The sequence below is a fragment of the Geotrypetes seraphini genome, chromosome 8, assembly GCF_902459505.1.
Source record: "Geotrypetes seraphini chromosome 8, aGeoSer1.1, whole genome shotgun sequence".
NCBI lineage: Eukaryota > Metazoa > Chordata > Amphibia > Gymnophiona > Dermophiidae > Geotrypetes > Geotrypetes seraphini.
Genome location: NC_047091.1, coordinates 71,302,068 through 71,321,171, shown reverse-complemented (window position 1 = coordinate 71,321,171; position 19,104 = coordinate 71,302,068). Strand labels below are relative to the sequence as shown.

Sequence of the window (19,104 nt, the reverse complement as noted above, 5' to 3'; positions counted from 1 at the left end):
AGGCTGAGTTTCGTTTTATTTAAAATTTGATGAATCACTTAATCCTAATACAAAGCGATGAACAAATGTAAAAAAATTAGTACATCACAATATTCAAGGAGATAATATAAATAACATAAGCATATCACATAGTGTAGACAGAACCAAGAGGGAAGTGGGGGTAGAAATACAATATATGAAAGTAAATAAGACAAGTAAGGGAAATAACAAAAGGGAGGGTTTAAAAAAAAAGATCAGTGGTTAGAATTAAAAGTAAAGAGTATGTCCTACTGGCATGGAACATTTAGGCACTGATTGAAGGGTTGATATAGAGCTGGTCTCAAACTGCATATCATGGCACCATGCTTAGACATTGGTCATATACTCTAAATTGCCCACAGTAAAGCGTGCAATTTGGGGAATGGATCACAGATAAGTGCATAAAATAATTGGCCAAATTAGTAATAACAATAATTGGCCTTAAGTTCTAATTGGCACTAATTACTGGTTAGTCATATATCAACTTTGCTCCCTATTCTATAACGTGCATCTAATTCATTTCACATCCAACTCCAAAGGGAGTATGGCCAAGGGAGGGACACAGTCGGTTCATGGAAGTTCCCAGAATTTAGGCACAGAGTTCTAGAATACTTCCATGTTCATACCTGACAGCAGTTAGGTACAAGCATGTATACCAGCTTTTACTATTATTATTACCACTACTACCATACCATATCATTTAGTTTCTTATGTCCCACAACTTTCAGCAAGGAATCATTGTGGCTTACAATAAGATTGGGATCAATTATTACATTAGCAATTAGGTTCTAGTGAACATATTGGATAGAGATCAGTCAATTAAAAGGAGAAGATCGGGATCAATTATCATAGCAGCTAGGTTCTAGAGAGCGTGTCACCCACCCAGCCTTCACTAGGTTAGCCGTAGTGCCGTGGTGGGTGACTTTACAGAGACTAGAGCGCCTCTCAAAAGGGAGAATGGACCTTCAGGGTGAAAATGCCAAAAAGGTTACAAAGGGAGTGATTTTTGCACTCAAACAGGAAAGAAAACTTCCCAAACAGTTCTTGCTTCAAAAGAAAAGCTCAGGTTTATTATATTCACTTCCCAAAAAGGCAGAAAGCTCAAACTCTCAGGTAAGTTTATACAATTTAGTGCAACAGGCACCAGCATCAAAAGAGAAAAAACACTTGCTTTTAACAGTTCAAACAAGTTATCACTAAGTCCCAAAAAGTGTCCAACTGTTTCTGGGCTGCCTTACTTCAAGCAGGCCAAAAGTAACAAGCAAAAAAAAAAAAAAAAAGAAGCAAAACACTACAGCAGTCCTTTGGGCTGGCAACAGGCCACAACCCAGCAAGGTGCCCGGACTTCAGTAGTCCTTGCAAAGTTCCCTTCACCGGGCCCTTGCCACAAACACAAGAGTTTATCTTATATGAGTTTATAACATCAATTACAGTGCCTTTCCTGCCTCACACAAGCATTGGCAGGTTCTTGCTACACAGAGCTGATTGTGGGACAAAAGTTGCTGTGTCTGCTTTAAACTACATTTTGATAGCACAAAAGGTATCCCTCAAAAAGAATTTCCCACCCAGATGTTACAACACACTCCCCAATTTAACAATCCCCAGCAATGCCACCTGCTTTTAGGCTCTGGTAACAATCAAGAAAAAACAATGCTCAAGGCCCACATCAGAGAAAGACAAAACTTTATTTTTCCCAAAAGGCAAAAAAAAAAAAAAACCTGTTTCAGCAGTCCTTTAAACTGTAATGGCTTTTCCAAAATGCCAGAAACAGGCCTCAGTTTTTCTCAGTTCAAAAGAGACAAGCAAACAAATTGTTACTTGCCCAACAAAGATAGATTCACTTCAATTTCCTCTGAAGGCACAGGCTCTGGCTCCAGTTTAGCAACTTCCATGCTTTCCATCTCTTCACATGGCTCTGGGGTTCCTCAGGACTCTGCTATTCCATCAGGCCTTCTTCTGTCCACTGCTTGGCCTGGAGAGCTTTTTGCAGTAACTACTCTGCTCAGCTTCTGTAAACTGGGATTTACTTTCCAGGGACACACCCTAACCTGGCTGAGAGGGAAGCAGCCTTCAGATCCCTCTGTTTCCCCTTGTGGCCACCCATGAGATTTTCCTGCTCCCTCATAAAAGGGATTTGTCTGAGTTCTGGCTGGGGATAGGCAGCTCTGAATGCATTGGATTGATTTCTATTGTGTGCCTGCCTTTTCTTACTGCCTGGAGGTACTGTTGCTTTCTTTTTCTGGGTGGCAGGGCTGACTGCAAGGTCCGAATTGTCACAAGAGTGATGGATAGAGGATCAGTCATTATAAAGAGAAGAGATACTTATTTCAATAGCACTACCAGCTGCACATTAAACACGCAAGAGACAGTCCCTGCTGGAACGCTTACAATCTAATTATGAAAGACAAATAGGACAAAAAAGGTGAATCTACACGCTGCTCAGTAGGGAATTACAGTGGGAATGATAAGACAGATCTGGTAGGGGGCTATAGAGGGAATGACAAACAGATAAGGGTGCTTTACAAGTGGGCTGGAGTTAGGATTTAAAAGCAGCTTCAAAAAAGTGGGTTTTTAGAATGAATTTGAATACTGCCAGAGACAGAGCCTGATGTACCGACTTAGACAGTTTGCTCCAGGCATACGATGCAGCAAAGTAGAAGGGACAGAGTTAGGAGTTGGTAGTAGAGAAAGATACAGCCAAGACTTACCCAATGAATGGAGTTCCCGGGGAGTAGTATAGAGAGTCAGGAGAGACACTGAAGAGCTGCAGAGTGAATACACTTGTAAGTCAATAAGAGGAGTTTGTACTGTATACTGAAGTGGACAGGAAGCCAATGAAGTGACCTGAGGAGAGAAGTGCAGTGAGCATAACGACCCTCGTGGAATATGAGGCATGTAGCAGAATTCTGAATAGATTGAAGGGGAAAGAGATGGTTTAGCGGAAGACCTGTACAAAGTAAGTTGCAGTAGTCTTTGCAAAGAGGTAATGAGAGTGTAGATGAGGGTCTTAGCAGTTTGCTTAGAAAGGAAAGTTTGGATTTTAGCGACGTTTTAGAGAAAAAAGTTGACAGATTTTGGCGGTCTGTTGGATATGTAAAGAGAAGGAGAAAAATCAGTCAAAGATGACCCTGAGGTTGCAAGCTGACGAGGCAGGGAGGATAAGAGTGTTATCCACAGAAATAGAGAATGGAGGAAGGGGAGAGGTGGGTTTAGGAGGAAAGATAAGGAGCTCAGACTTGGCCATGTTTAATTTTACGTGGTGGTGATATATCCAGGTAGCAATGCCAGACAAGCAGGCTGATACTCTGGCCTGGGTTCCTGTAGAAATTTTAGGTGTAGAGAGCTAGATCTGTGAATTGTCGGCTTTGTCAGCATAGAAGTGATACTGAAAGCCACGGGAGATTAGAACACCAAGGGAAGAAGTATAGCTGAAGAAAAGGTCCCAGGATTAGAGTCCTGAGGTACACTGACCGATAGCAGGATGGCAGTGGAGGAGGATGCACCAGAGCAAATGCTAAAAGTGCAATGGGAAAGATAAATAGAAAGCCATGAGATAACAGAGCCCTGAAATCCAAGCAAAGATAGCATATCAATGAGTAGGCGGTGATCTACAGTGTCAAAAATTGCAGAAAGATCAGGGAGGACAAGGACAGAGTAGAAGCTTTTGGATTTGGCCAGGAGCAGGCCACTGGAGACTTTAGCAAGGGCAGTTTCCATAGGTTGGATGGGCAAGCAGAGCAACATTTATATCTAGCTCATACTTTTCCAGTAGTAATTCAAGGTGATTTACTTTCAGGTGCAGTGTTTCCCTGTTCCAGGAAGACTCACAATCTAACGCAGTGTATCACAAACTGTGTGCCAAGGCACAGTAGTGTGTCATGCAGAGATTCCAGGTGTGCTGCCAGGGATTCAAGAATAGATGATGTGTATATGAGTCTGTCACTACCGGCACCTCTCCTCCTCTCTGCCCCACATGAATCTCATCTCATCTTCCCTGAGCTCAGGGCTGTGGCTGAAGGACCTCTTGAGTATGAGACGTCAACGTGATGTCATGCACGTGTGCAACATTATCGTGTCAATGTCCACACATGCTTGGAGGCCCTCTAGACACAGACCTGAGCTCAGGGAAGATGAGATGAGGTTCATGTGGGGGCAGGGCTGGGGGTGAAGGGGCAGGGCTTGGGAGGAATGGGGCGGGGCTGTGTCCTATTTTTTTGTGTGTGCCACAGAAAAACATTTGTTGTGTTCAGTGTGCTGGAGCTAAAACAAAGTTTGCAAGAATTGGATGGACAGCTGAGTTTGCCAGAGGCTGTCTAATGGATAGAAAACTCAGTGCAGGATTCCAATGCAGGATGTGGTCACAAAGGAAAGCAGCCTATGGATTGCAGCATAAGTCCTCACTCCAAGTAAGTGGTGATTCACATAAAAGATCCCACATTTCAGGGCTTCAGACACTTCCATTGCCTCGTCTTTAATTCATCCTCATTTAACAGGTGCTCAAGAGGATCCTCAGACAGGCAATTTTCCCTTCATAAAAGTGTCATCATCTGTACACTTAACTGTGATAACAATAGAACTCAAGGCCTCACTAGTGCAGCCACAGAAGCTCAGAACCCCAACAAGCAACCCAAGATAATAGCAGATTAATTCCAGAGCTCACTTAATGACCAGACTAGGAAAAGAAGAAGAATCTATTACAACTGGGAGAGAAATCCTCAAGCAGTAGTGAATAAAGGCTTATTATATCACAACTTCTGACTTCACTTTGCATGATTTGACAATATGTCTCACCAAAAGAAGCTTGACGTGTACAAAATAAAAGAACTCAGCCTCCTTCCCCTCCCAACCCAAGTCTATAAACCATAAAGGTCATACAGTTAATCAAAAGCCTGGGGAGGAGGTAGGTGGGGGAATAAGGAGCTAGAGAGGTTGTGGGGGGAGGGAAGTAGCATTGGAGGTCGGAGGAGGGAGGGAAGGGGACTGGAGAAACAGCATGGAAAGAGGGAAGGAGGGAGGCTGGAGAAACAGCATGGATGGAGGGAGAGAGGCTAGAGAAATGATGGATAGAGGGAAGGAGGGCTGGAGAAACAGGAGGGAGGGAGAGCTGGAGAAAGTATAGAGAAGGCTGGAGAAACAGCATGGATGGAAGGAGAGAGGGAGAAAAGCATGGAGGGGGCTGCAGAAATAGCATGGAGGGAGGGCTGGAGAAAACAGCATGGAGTAGAGTGGTGCTGCTTGAAAGGGGAGAGACAGGAACAGAAGTAGAGGAGGTTGGATGAAGAGAGAGGGGCACCCACCGGGGGGGTCTTTTTATTTTTAAATGGGGCAGATATTGTGTGTGTGTGTGTAACAGCAATCCATAGGATCAGTGAATCAGGGATTGCGGCGACCATCCACGTGAATCATTTGCATGCAAACTTTTTAGTGCATAAATAGCTCTTTCTGAATCAGCCAAAAAATCAGATCAGTGCAGACCTACACAGTCTTACTGATCCTCTTAGTGCATCTAGGCCTGAGTATTCCTGTAACACATACTGCCATAAAACAGCAGGGCCTCTGCACAAAGCCAAGTTTTTCTGTAACACATCTTGCTATGAGACAGCAGACTGTGTAAAAGGACCAAGTCTTCTGTTTTGAAACAGCAAGAAATGGAGAGCAGGAATGAGCAGTCTAATTTTTGTGTCATTTCAGCTGTCTAGCGTCAGAAGAGAGCAGATTGACCTGAAAGAAACTTTTATTGGATTTTTATCCTGAATTGCTTACTAGGACTTGTTTCCACACAAGGAGATAAGATAGGGATTTTCAAACCAGCTCCACGAAATCGGGAGAGGGATCTAAGAGCTTATACTAGACAATTTGTCTTTTAAAAGGGAGATTTGATAAAGAATCACAACAATCAATATCTGTAGTATAAGGGGAAGGGGCATAGGCTGTGTTAAATGGGATAGGTGATATGTAAAAGCAGGATTTATTGTTATATGGGGAGAGGATAGGGTTGTTTGCAAAGGGATGGAGAGAGGGCTTTGCATTATACTATGTTGGAAGAGTGTGAGAGAGATCATGGCTAAGCATTATAGTATGGTAACAAAACCTATGGTACTCATTTTCAAAAGAGAAAAAAATGTCTCAAAAGCAGCACAAAATGGCAGAGATGTTTTCTTACCAAAACAACTAAATCACGATTTTTAAAAAAGCAGAACTGGACCGTTTTTCATTGAGTTTGTCCAAGCAGCAAGGGGGCGTGTTGGAGGAGTGTTTTGGGATGGCTTTAAATCTGGACTTTTTCTGTGATAATGGAACAGAAACAAAGTGCACAAATCATTGATAATCCAGTTGGAAGACCAATTTTTTAATACCATTTACACCACAAGTTAAATCATATGTCAAAGATTCTTCTAATGTCATTAATGTTCTACATGATTTTGATGATGACATTCATGAAATACTTGTCACTCTTGACATTGAGGCCTTATACTACCGAGTCATTACAACTGAGCCTTTTGGACTACTGTAATATTGTTTAACTACTACCAAGAAAAATATTACTAGACTGAAATTGAACTAGAATACTGCAGTAAGACTGATCTACGGTCTGAAGTATGATCACGTGACCCCTTTCTATCGTGGGTTGCACTGGCTCCCTGTGGAGGCATGTGTTATTTTTAAATTGGGTTGCATATGTTACAAGGTCATCTTTGGTCAAGCCCCACTCAACCTGACAGATTTTCCATTGCATCCCACAAGAATAATAGAAAAACACATGCCCTCTTTGTATTTCCCACTGTTAAAGGTTGTAAAAGCAAGAAATACCATGACCAACTGCTTTCTCTTCAAGCAGCTTCTCACGATAAGGTTTTTCGTTCACTGTTACTTACATCTTACTCTTATGAACACTTCAGAAAACAACTGAAGTCCTATCTTTTCTCTAAATATCTGGCCAAGTAGTTATTAATTAATCTTTTCCTTGTTAATTATGTAACTTTTGTAAACCGCATTGAAGTCATCGTTATGCGGTATAGAAATATGAAATTATACACGAATATCCCTCAGGAACAGGTTTTAGAGGTACTCATGGAAGTTTTGAATAGATCTACCAACCTAAGGGTCCCTACTAGCTCTCAAAAGAAAACATTTTTGTTTCCAAGGCCAATTTTTGCAGTGAGGGCTACTATGGCCCCAGACATTGCTATTCTATATGTGGCTCATTTTGAATCCTGCTTTTTAAAACCATGTCCTTTCAAGAGGAGCTGAGACGATATTCTAATTCTTTGAAGAGGTAGTATTAATATGTTGAAAGTTTGTTGTCTGGAATAATAATTCACTAGATGACAATTTGGAATTTACTATGCATCATGACTATGAAAGTATTCCTTTTTTGGGCATTCTTATTTCAAAGAGCAGGCATGGGTTTGAGACCACTGTCTACATGAAGCCCACAGATAAAAATCAATTTCTGCATTTCAATAGTTCTCATACCAGAAGTCTAAAAAATTGCCATATACACTATTTAAGACTGAGAAGATTGTGTAGCACTTTTGATATTTTTGAGAATCAAACTACACCTATGTTCCTGTGACATTTTGGATGCCATTGGAGCCGGTGTTATATGAAATCTGGTGTGGGGCACTAGAAATACTGTAGCTGCTATGTGGTTCAGAAGTCTTGGATGTGCAGAAATGGACAAACGGCTTATGCTGACGTGGTGTCCAGATATGCTTAAGCTTTACAGGGTGTGTTGAGTAGCTTGTACAGTCAGTTGTAGGTATTCTTTGGTGTGTACTGATAGGAGCCAATCACATAGCTATGGGTAGACAAACTCACCCTGCTTTCTTAAATGTGCTGTTACCACTGCAAGACACTTGGTAAACACCCTGGGCGTCAACAACAGGCTGAATGGCAGCACTTTGTACCCATAGTTGTGGTTCATGAATTTGAGTCTGAGAAATCTCCAGTTATTGGGGTGAATGGGGATATAGGTGTAAGAATCCTTGTGGTCCCGAGAAGTGGAACATTGTGGCAAGAGTGGTCATTCAGAATTTTTCAGTTTTGATTTGAGTGTGTGAGGTCCCCTGTCTTTTTGAGGATGAGAAAGAAGTTAGCGTAGAGACCTGTTCTTTGATGCAAAAGATACTTCTTTCACTGTATTGCTGTAAAATGGAGTAACGAGCTCTGTAGCCAAGATGGGCATATGGTGGCAGGGAGTTTTTGAGGGTGCCTGGGAAGTTGTAGAAGTTCAGACAGAATCCAGTGGAGATGGTACTTACGACTCATTGCTATGATGTTATTCCTTGCCAGTCTAGAGCAAAGTGGATGAGCCTTCTTCCCACAGGCAGCATGTGAAAAACTAGTGGTGGTCTTGAGAGTGGTAAGCTAGGAGCTGGTGTTTTACTTGCATTCTCCTCTGTTTTTGAGCGCAGGGCTGGTAGTTTTGTTGCTGCGGGGCTGATCTTCTATAAGGTGCAAAGCATCACCTCATATAGAACTGGTTGAAGAACTATTGATGATAAGGTTTTTGATAAGTGGGTGTTAGAGTTTTCCTTTATTGACTGTTCTGCTTTGGAGGCTGGTTGGATAATTTACACACTGTAAAGCATAAAAACATAGAATAGCCTTACTGGGGCAGACCAATGATCCATCAAGCCCAGTAGCCCGTTCTCACTGTAGCCAATCCAGATCACTAGTACTTGGCCAAAACCCAGAGTAGCAACATTCCATGCTATTAATCCAGGGCAAGCAGAGGCTTCCCCCATATCTTAACAACAAACTATGGACTTTTCCTCCAGGAATTTGTCCAAACCTTTCTTAAAGCCAGCTACACTATCTGCTTTTACTACAACCTCTGGCAACGCGTTCCTGAGCTTAACTATTCTCTGAGTGAAAAAATATTTCCTCCTATTGGTTTTAAAAATATTTCCCTACAGTTTCATCGATTGTCCCGTAGTCTTTGTCATTTTTGACGGAGTGAAAAATTGATCCACTTATACTCATTCTACCCCACTCAGGATTTTGTAGACTTCAATCATATCTTCTACTACTACTATTACTATTTATCATTTCTATAGTGTTGAAAGGCATACGCAGAACTGTACATTTAACATATAATAGTTAGTCCTTGCTCAGAAGAGCTAACAATCTAATTAGACAGACAGGACATCTCAGGGTTGGGAAGATTATGGTAGAGGAAATGATACAGTGTGTATAGGTATCAGGCAGCAGTAATTGGGAGTTAAGAGTTAAAGCAGTTTCAAAACAGTGGGCTTTTAGCTTGGATTTGAATACTGCTAGGGATGGAGCATGACGTGTTGATTCAGGCAGCCTGTTCCAGGCATACAGTGTGTCAAGAAAGAAGGGACGGAGTCTGGAGTTGGCAGTGGAAGAGAAGGGTACAGATAAGAGGGGCTTGCCTGATGAACGGAGTTGATGGGAAGGAACATAGGGGGAGATAAGTAAAGAGAGATATTGGGGGGCTTCAGAGTGAATGCACTTGTAAGTCAGTAAGAGAAGTTTGAACTGTATTCGGAAATGGATGGGGAGCCAATGAAGTGACTTGAGGAGAGGGGTAATGTGAGAATTGTGGCTCTCATGGAAAATGAGTCGTGTAGCAGAATTTTGAATGGATTAAAGAGGTGAGAGATGGGTGCACGGGAGGCCTGAGAGAAGTACATTGCAGTAGTCTAAACGTGAGGTGATGAGAGCGTGGATAAGGGTTTTGGTAGTGTGTTAAGAGAGGAGAGGATGGATTTTGGTAATATTATAGAGGAGGAAGCAACAGGTTTTGGCGGTTTGTTGGATCTGAGCAGAGAAGGAAAGAGAGAAGTCAAAAATCACCCCAAGGTTGCAAGCTGACGAGACATGGAGGAGGATAGTGTTATCCACAGAAATAGAGAACGGTGAGAGGGGGGGAGATGAGTTTAAGTGGAAAGATAAGGAGTTCAGTTTTAGCCATATTCAGTTTGAGATGGCGATGAAACATCAAAGTGGCAATGTCGGACAGGCAGGCTGAGATTCGGGCCTGAATTCCTGCAAAGATATCTGGTGTGGAGAGGTAGATCTGGGAGTCATCAGCATAGAGGTGATATTGAAAACCATGAAAGGAGATCAGTGTACCAAGAGAGTGGGTATATATGGAAAAGAGGAGAGGGCCCAGAACAGAGCCTTGGGGTATGCCATTAGACAGTGGGATGGCAGTGGCGGAGAATCCACCATAACATACGGTGAAAATATGATGAGAGAGATAGGAAGAAAACCAGGAGAGAACAGAACCCTGGAATCCCAGTGTGGACAGCATGTTGAGAAAGAGGTGGTGATCAACAGTGTTGAAGGCAGCAGACAGATAGAGAAGAATGAGGATAGAGAACAGTCCATTGGATTTGGCCAGGAACAGATCGTTAGAGACTTTAGCAAGGGACTTTAGAATGGAGAGGACACCCATATTCTTTTCTTGAGCACTAACCCCCAAGGTGGACCCTAGCTTCCGGTAACTGTGATTTGGGTTATTCTTCCCAATATGCATCACTTTGCATTTGTCCACATTAAATTTCATCTGCCACTTGGACGCCCAGTCTTCCAATTTCCTAAGGTCTGCCTGCAATGTTTCACAGTCCGCATGTGTTATTAACAACTTTAATCACTTCACTCATCGTTCCAATTTCCAGATCATTTATAAATAAGTTAAATAGCAACGGTCCTAGTACAGATCCCTGCAGCACTCCACTGTTTACTCTCCTCCATTGAGAAAAATGACCATTTAACCCTACCCTCTGTTCTCTATCCAATAACCAATTCCTAATCCACAACTGAATTTTGCCTCCTATTCCATGACTCTTTAATTTTCTCAGCAGCCTCTCATGAGGAACTTTGTCAAAAGCATTCTGAAAATCTAGATACACTATATCAATAGGCTCACCTTTATCCACATGTATATTCACACCTTCAAAGAAGTCAAGCAAATTGGCGAGGCAAGATCTCACTCGGCCGAACCCATGCTGACTCTGCCTCATTAAATCATGTTTGTCTACATGTTCCACAATTTTATTTTTTATAATTCTTTCCACCAATTATCTTTAATCTGATACATGGTGTCATTAACTTTTCCCCTCAAAGAGAATGTCTTCTGGGCAGGAAGGGTCAGCTAGGCAGTCAATCAGATCCTCTCTGAGGTCATAAGCTTTGAGCCATGATAGGCAGAGAGTTCAGATGACAATCACTGCCATTCTGGAGGAATTAAATAAGGTGGTTGCTCCTTGGGATGGAAAGAGAGGAGGGGGCCCTGGATGGCCACTGTGTTTTGGGTTTTTTGGTTGGTATCTCCAACATGGCCAGTGATCTTAGGGCTCCTTTTACAAAGCCGCGCTAGGGCCTTAACGCGCGGAATAGCGCACGCTAAATGCCAAGCATGCTAGCCACTACCGCCTCCTTAAAGAAGCCCTTAGTGTCATGATTGGGCAGAGGTTGAGCTGTAACTGGATCCTTGGAACTGCTGCTTGTTTGAGCCTTGCTGTTTACGTGCACTACTTTGTGAGAGGTGTGGTGCAGGTTGCACGGCTCCTGATGCCATAGACAACAATTGGAGTTGGAGCACAGGGAGGGGATAGAGGTGGAGCAACTATCAACTATCCAGTACCCTTGTGAAGAGCTTCCCACCATGAGTTGGTGGACGGAGCTGTTGCAGAAAACAGTCTTGTGCTCATCTGGGGGGGGGGGGGGAAGGGGGAAGATACAGAGATGTGGAGGTAGTGGCATTCAAACCTCTCTCATGGCAGACTTCAGAGGGTGGTAGTTAACGGTACCCTCTCTAAAACATCGGAGGTGACCAGTGGAGTACCGCAGGGCTCAGTCTTGGGCCCGCTCCTTTTCAACATATTCATAGGTGACCTAACTCAGGGGCTTCAAGGTAAGGTAACGTTATTCGCTGACGACGCCAAACTATGCAATATAGTAAGAGATGGCAATTCACCCGATAGTATGACACAGGACCTACATTTATTGGAGCTTTGGTCCTCAACCTGGCAGCTGGGCTTCAACGCTACAAAATGCAAGATCATGCACCTCGGCAGCAGAAATCCATGCAGAACTTACACCTTGAATAGTGAGACCTTAGCTAGAACTTCAACAGAACTAGACTTGGGAGTGATCATCAGCGCAGACATGAAAACTGCTGATCATGTGGAGAAGGCTTCATCTAAGGCAAGACAGTTGTTAGGTTGCATCCGCAGGAGTTTCGTCAGCCAGAAGCCTGAAGTCATAATGCCATTATACAGAACCATGGTGAGGCCTCATTTGGAATACTGTGTGCAATTCTGGAGGCCACACTACTGAAAAGTTGTGCTGAGAGTAGAGTCGGTGCAACGGATGGCCACCAGGATGGTCTCGGGGCTCAAGGATCTAATGTACGAGGAAAGGCTGAAAAATTTGCGGCTGTACTCACTCGAGGAATGTAGGGAGAGAGGAGACATGATCGAGACGTTTAAGTATATTACCGGCCGTATCGAGATGAAAGAAGAGATTCTCTTTCTCAAAGGACCCTCAGCCACAAGAGGGCATCCGCTCAAACTCAGGGGCGGGAAATTTCATGGCAACACCAGGAAATATTTCTTCACCGAGAGAGTGGTTGATCCTTGGAATGAGCTCCCGGTGCAGGTGATCGAGGCAAACAGCGTGCAAGAATTTAAGAGCAAATGGGATGCCCATGTGGGATCCCTTAGAGGGTTAAGCCAAGGGAACCTGTCACCAGGAGTGGGATCCCTAGGATAGTAGACTTGGGGGTGGGTCAGTAGAGTGGGCAGACCTGATGGGCTATGGCCCTTATCTGCCGTCATCTTCTATGTTTCTATCCTGAACATTTGACAAGCTGGGATGCCTCCAGGACCAGATTTGTGAACTTCTGGTGTAGTTTGTTGGAAAAACCCAGAATTCTTGCTGCAGGCTTCTGTTTTGTCTATGTGATAATCTTGCTATGGTTTTTCTTGCATGTGGTGGGCCGCTTGATAGGAGATGAAAATGTATAGAGGATACAAGAGAGCCGTGATTTTAGGAGCAGAAGTGAAAACAAGGAGCAAGAGTGAACTGCGCCAAGCACAGGACCTCCTCAGTAAGTCAAAAGGATTACTTAACTAGAGAAGAGCACTAGCATACTGGCTCAGTCAGAGGCTTCAGCAGCAAGTGTGCTGCATCTTCCATGCTTGTCTCCAGAGAATGGTCGCATTAATCTAATGTTTATTTGTGAAGATTCTTAGGATTTGATTTTGAATCATTCTGCACTAGTGGATACTTTCTTCACTGAAAAAGGTTAAGATTCTGATCTTGAAATCTTGTTTTGGTTAAAAAGAAAAATCTTTTGAGGTCAAAATGTCCAGGTTTTTGGAAGCGAGACATGAATTGAACCCTCAGATGCTTGCGCTAGGTGGTTCCTCATGCAAATAAATACCTTGTTAGAATTCATGGGAATAGTAATGCATTTTAAGAGCCTGCACAACTTGAAAAAGTTTTGCAAGATAGGAGGAAACAATTATGGAAGAAGGATATGTTTAGACCTGGTTTTGAGAAAGAGCTTAATTAGTAGAAGGTGTCTTCCTTTATTTCTTATTTAAATTTGGTTGATATGTCTTATTATCCACTGTCTCCTTAATATAGATGAATGGGTAGTTATTTATTCTTTTCCTATTTTATCATGCTTATTAATATACCATTTTTCTGTTTTGGTTTCTTGGGAATATATTTCAAAAATTCTAAAAGAAAGGGAAAGAGCAAAGGAATTATAAATCAGATCTTTATATGACTGATCAGTTGTACAGAAAGACAAACACAGCATTCATTTGTACAGAATAAATATCCTAATTACTAGAAAAAGCCAGTACCCCTCTAAAGACCTTCCACATTTATATCCAGTCTGTAAAGTTGGCTCAGGTCCTCATATACTCCACCCCAAAAGGATAAAATGACACAAAACTGCTTTCCTTTCACTATGATTCACTTCCACTTTCTGTTATTCTCAGCTCGGACTGTACATTGAATTTTCATCTTGCCTTTGTTTTCTTTCTGGTTGCCTCTCTCAACTCAGCAGTTTCTGTATCTCTGGTAGTTGCCTCTATTTTCCTCATATCTGTCCCTCTTAAACCCCTGAATGGTCATTTTTCATTCTTTCTCCTTGAATTCAACATTAGGAATGATTTTTTTATGTACTTTCCCCCTCAGAATATCCTTTCTTTAATACTAATCTTCAAACGATCCCTTCAGATTATGCCTGGAAATGCATGGCTCTGTGACTCCCAGCTCACATAAATATCTTTATATGCCCCATTTGCTAACTAAACTCCGTTTTAATAGCCCAACTATTATGGACCTGAGCTTGGAGACACTCAAAAGTTTTTCTTGTATGGACTGACTTTTAGTTTAATATCAGTACAACATTTATAGCAAAGTCTCATTATGGGGTTGCAGATTTCTGTCCCTGAAACCTTCACTACCCCACCCACACGAAAACGAAGTACACAAGAGACTGTATAACAGATGTGCCCAAAAAACCAATATGAATCCCATTCCTTCAATATTTAATGAGGTAGTGGCGTAGCCAAGACCAATTTCCTGGCCAGTTCAAACTTAACATGTGCTGGCACTGTGTGGAATAGATGTGGATGATTAGTGGGGAGGTGAGCTCCATCACTTGTACACTTTCTCATTCATATACATATTTGCTGCCTCCTTCCAGTTCATGCGGCAAATGCCTCCGTTTCCTAGCCCATCAGTGAGCCTGAATCCCACAGCTATATCCCGATTCATTAAAACCCAACCTAAAAGCCTATCCCATTGCATCCAGCCATGTCCATTTAGGCTTTCAGAAGCTTTATGGTCCTGTGAGGGGATATAACACGTTCACAAGTATTATGCACTTGGGCTCTCATAGGAAGAGAAGGCTGAGCAGCATCTGTTATTCCCATTGCTGCCAGTAGAAGAGCTAGCTCAGGATTTTGGCCTTGTTAAAAGGGCTGCTCCCCAAGTCCTAGCCTAAAAAGAGGATCAAGCCTTAAGAATCACAAGCAGGAGAGGAGGAGGCGGCAGCAGCAGCAGCAGAAGAGTAGAACAAATCATGAGTTTCCCCCTTCAGGATAGTTCTCAGCCTACACAGACATTATTGGGTAAAACTGTGTTCAGTCCACTTTACGAGCCCCGAGCTTCATAGGACCTCTGGTAGCCTTTCGCTCAGCCCTTTTGGCATCCATCTCACGCTGCCGGTCCTCACGCTTCTTCCGGGCAAGCTCAGCTTTACTTGGGCCTGCAGACAAAAGAAATCCAGGTCACATTCAAGAACAAAGGTCTCATTCACACACACATACCTAGCGGCTAGCTGTCACAAGGTTAAAAAAGCTTTACAGATTGAATTCTAAATTCTAAAGAGCATATGAACGAAGACAACAGGGAACAGACCGAGAAAACAGATCAGACAATAGAAACAGACAAAAAAAGAGGAAGACAGAATGTATTATTTAAGATGGGACTATTTAAGAAGAATTATACTCAGTTACACCATCAAAACCTAAGAAAACAGACAACACAAAACTTAAATAGTTCCAAACCTCTATCTGGATCTAATGATTCCCAGTTCTCCTCAGATCCCCAGTCCCCAGCATCAATGCCCCAGGATGTTTCAACTTTCTATAGCAAAGAAAGAGAGAAGTGATATCTTTACCTCTGTAAAAATTCAAAAGCAAACCACTGCCATTTCATACCAATCTCTCCCTTGTCCTGTACCAAATCCCACTCGCTATCCAGTCATCCCTCCCCCTTATGTATTTCATTATAACATCCCCTGCCACCTCTCCTTCTTCCTCCCTCATAGTTCAACCCTATAAATATCCCCATATTCATTTACTCTATCCTGTGTTTCTCACTATATTCCCCTCAACCATTACCCCACCTTGCATCTTACAAAAACACATCCCCAAATTCATTCATCCCCTCCTGTACCTTGGCCCTATATCACATACCTGTATCCATCATCTACTTCTGTACTTTGGCCTATACCATTGCCCCTATACATTCATTCACATATCATTCTTGGAAGGGCTCAACACAAGCAAAACTATTTTTCTGGCTTTTGGATTCAACTTGACTAAATCCATGTTGGCTTTCTCTCATTAATCCATGCTTTTTTAATTTCTGTCATTTTGTTCTCTATAATAGTTTCTACCATTTTGCCCAGCACCAATATCAGACTCATCAGTAACCCTTTTTAAAAATCTGCATCACATTGGCCACCTGGACCCAAATGCGAAGTCTTTTTGTGCTGTTACATCCACTCTGTAAAAAAACATAATAAATGTTTGTAAGATAGACCATGTAGCTGCCCTACAAATCTCCTTGGGTAAAACCGCCCTGGAATCCACCCATGAAGAAGCCACACCTCTGGTGGAATGTGCTTTCAAGGAAATTAGCAAACTTTTACCATATCCTATGTAAACAGAGAAAATAGCCTCCTGTATTCTCAGGAAATTGAGGCCAGCCTTACTCTGCATCCAGAGCCCATTAGGACGAAAAGATGATCTGACATCCAGGTAACGAAGGAAAATCCTTCTGACATCCAACTAGAGAATGACACGGTGACGGTTTACCCGCGGCCACCGCATTTAAGCCGCGGGTCACCGCCGAAAACGGGGAAGAAAACTAGCAGTCGCTGCGGTGACGGGGACAAGGCCATTCACCGACCACGGAAACGGTGAACAGGTTTGTCCCCGCGGGCCAATGTACCCCCTTCTAGGAACCGCTATTTACCTGTGTTTCACCGTGCTCCTCATTTGTCAGATCAACCCTTCCTGCCAATCGCAGCAGAAGGGTACCCAACCCCTCCTGCCGGTCCTCCCAATGGCCTCCCCTAAGATCGCCGGCAGGAGGGTACCCAACCCCTCCTGCTGGACCCCCCCCAACGAACCCTCCCACCCCGGAACCCCCTTAGTCTTACTTTCCAAGTTGGACCGGACAGCTCCTCGCTCGTCTGGCCAGCAGGCCTGCCTCCGTCCAAATGAGGCGGGCCCGCCCCTCCCCTCCCCTGCCTCCCAATGGCCTCCCCTAAGATCGCCGGCAGGAGGGTACCCAACCCCTCCTGCTGGACCCCCCCCCCCAACGAACCCTCCCACCCCGGAACCCCCTTAGTCTTACTTTCCAAGTTGGACCGGACAGTTCCTCGCTCGTCTGGCCAGCAGGCCTGCCTCCGTCCAAATGAGGCGGGCCCGCCCCTCCCCTGCCTAACCCACAGGATCCTAGGGCCTGATTGGCCCAAGCACCTAAGGCCCCTCCTATAGCGGGAGTGGCTTTAGGTGCCTAGACCAATCAGGCCCTAGGATCCTGTGGGTTGGGCAGGGTAGGGGCGGGCCCGCCTCATTTGGACGGAGGCAAGCCTGCTGGCCATACGTGTGAGGAGCCGTCCGGTTCAACTTGGAAAGTAAGACTAAGGGGGTTCCGGGGTGGGAGGGTTCGTTGGGGGGGGGTCCAGCAGGAGGGGTTGGGTACCCTCCTGCCGGCGATCTTAGGGGAGGCCATTGGGAGGACCGGCAGGAGGGGTTGGGTACCCTTCTGCTGCGATTGTCGGGAGGGCCGTTGGGGGGGGTCTACAGGAGGGGTTGGGTGCCCTCCTGCCGTGATCGCTGGGGGGAGGGGAGACTTGCAGCCGTAGCCGCGGTCACTATGCTAATCACGGCAGCATTTAAAGTACATGTCGTGTTTGTTTTTGCATTGCTAGCCCCAGGGGTGGTGGAAGATTAGTGATTGAAAAACTGTATAAAAAATAACTATTTTAAATTTAGTGATCAAAATGTGTCAGTTTTGAGAATTTTTATTAATTAATTTTTTCTCTGCGTGTTTTGTTTTTGTATAGTTATTAACTAATATTTAACTAAGTTTTAAAGTTTTAAAGAATGTTTCCTTTATACGTAAATAAAGAAAAGTGAATGGGATTGCAGTGGCGGTGACGGGGCGGTGAATGGGGTGGCAGTGGCGGTGACGGGGCGGTGAAGAGGATGGTGAGACGGGGACGGGGCGGTGACGGGGATGGTGAGACGGGGACGGGGCGGTGACGGGGATGGTGAGACGGGGACGGGGCGGTGACGGGGACCAATTTTTTCACCGTGTCATTCTCTACATCCAACCATGGTAGTATTTTGTTCTGCTTCTTTACGCCTGTGGCCTGGAATGCCACACATGGAACACCGACACCACCTTCAGCAGAAAGAGTGAACCATACGCAGACACAATCCCACCTCCATAACTCTAAGGAATGGTTCTGTACATGACAGGGCCTGGAGCTCCGAAATTCTTCTAGCTGAAACGATGACTACTGGAAAAATCATCTTTACCGTGAGGTCCGTCAGCATGGCCTCCTACAAAGGCTCGTACAGGGTCTTACTCAGGGCCCTCAACACAAAGTTAAGGTTCATGACAGACAAGCTGGATGCACTGTTCCCTTCAATAGCCTGGAAATGTCAGGGTGAGAAGCCAGTGAACCTCTCTCCAAACAAGCTTGAAAACAGGAAAGACTGGCCATCTGAACCTTTAAGGAACTGGCCACCAGGCCCTTTTCTAGGCCTTCTTGAAGGAAACAGAGGATCACGGCAATCAGAACCCTAACCAGCTCTATCTGTTGCTCTGAACACCAGAGTTGAAATAATTTCTAGGCCTTCGCTTAAGCTGCGATTGTCACTGGCTTCTTGGAGCGAAGGTGGTTAGCTATAGCCACTTCCGAGTATCTTTTTTGTACTAGGCTGCACACTGAATAGCCATGACATAAGGCCAAAGCGTTCTGAATTCTCTAAGGCGATTGAGCCCTGTGTGAGCAGTGTCGGATGGAAAGGAAGTCTCACACTCTGATCTCTTTGCAGTCAAACTAGATCTGCATACCATGGGTGACATGGCCAATCTGGAACTATGAGGATCACTATTTTTCAAATAACTCAGCCTATCATTAGCCAAGGTGGGAGCACATACAAGAGATCTCTGGTAAGCCAAGATTGTACTAGAGCGTCCACACATATGTTTTCCCGCTCACACCTTTGACTGAATTATTATGTGGTCTTGTGATTGCGGGCTGATGCCACAGGT

The 19,104-nt window shown here is 44.0% G+C and overlaps 1 protein-coding gene across 1 annotated transcript in view; it reads right to left on the bottom strand.

Annotated features, from left to right (window-relative positions):
- Window positions 1-13,772: 13,772 nt before the first annotated feature.
- SCYL1 (SCY1 like pseudokinase 1) overlaps window positions 13,773-19,104 on the bottom strand; it is a 111,958-nt gene continuing 106,626 nt past the window's right edge. Inside the window, exons 17-18 of the mRNA XM_033955691.1 lie at window positions 15,591-15,669; window positions 13,773-15,289 (exon numbers count right to left, since the gene is read on the bottom strand). Of these exons, the coding sequence (XP_033811582.1) occupies window positions 15,165-15,289; window positions 15,591-15,669 (204 nt within the window). The 3' untranslated portion in view covers window positions 13,773-15,164. The remainder of the gene's footprint in view (window positions 15,290-15,590; window positions 15,670-19,104) is intronic.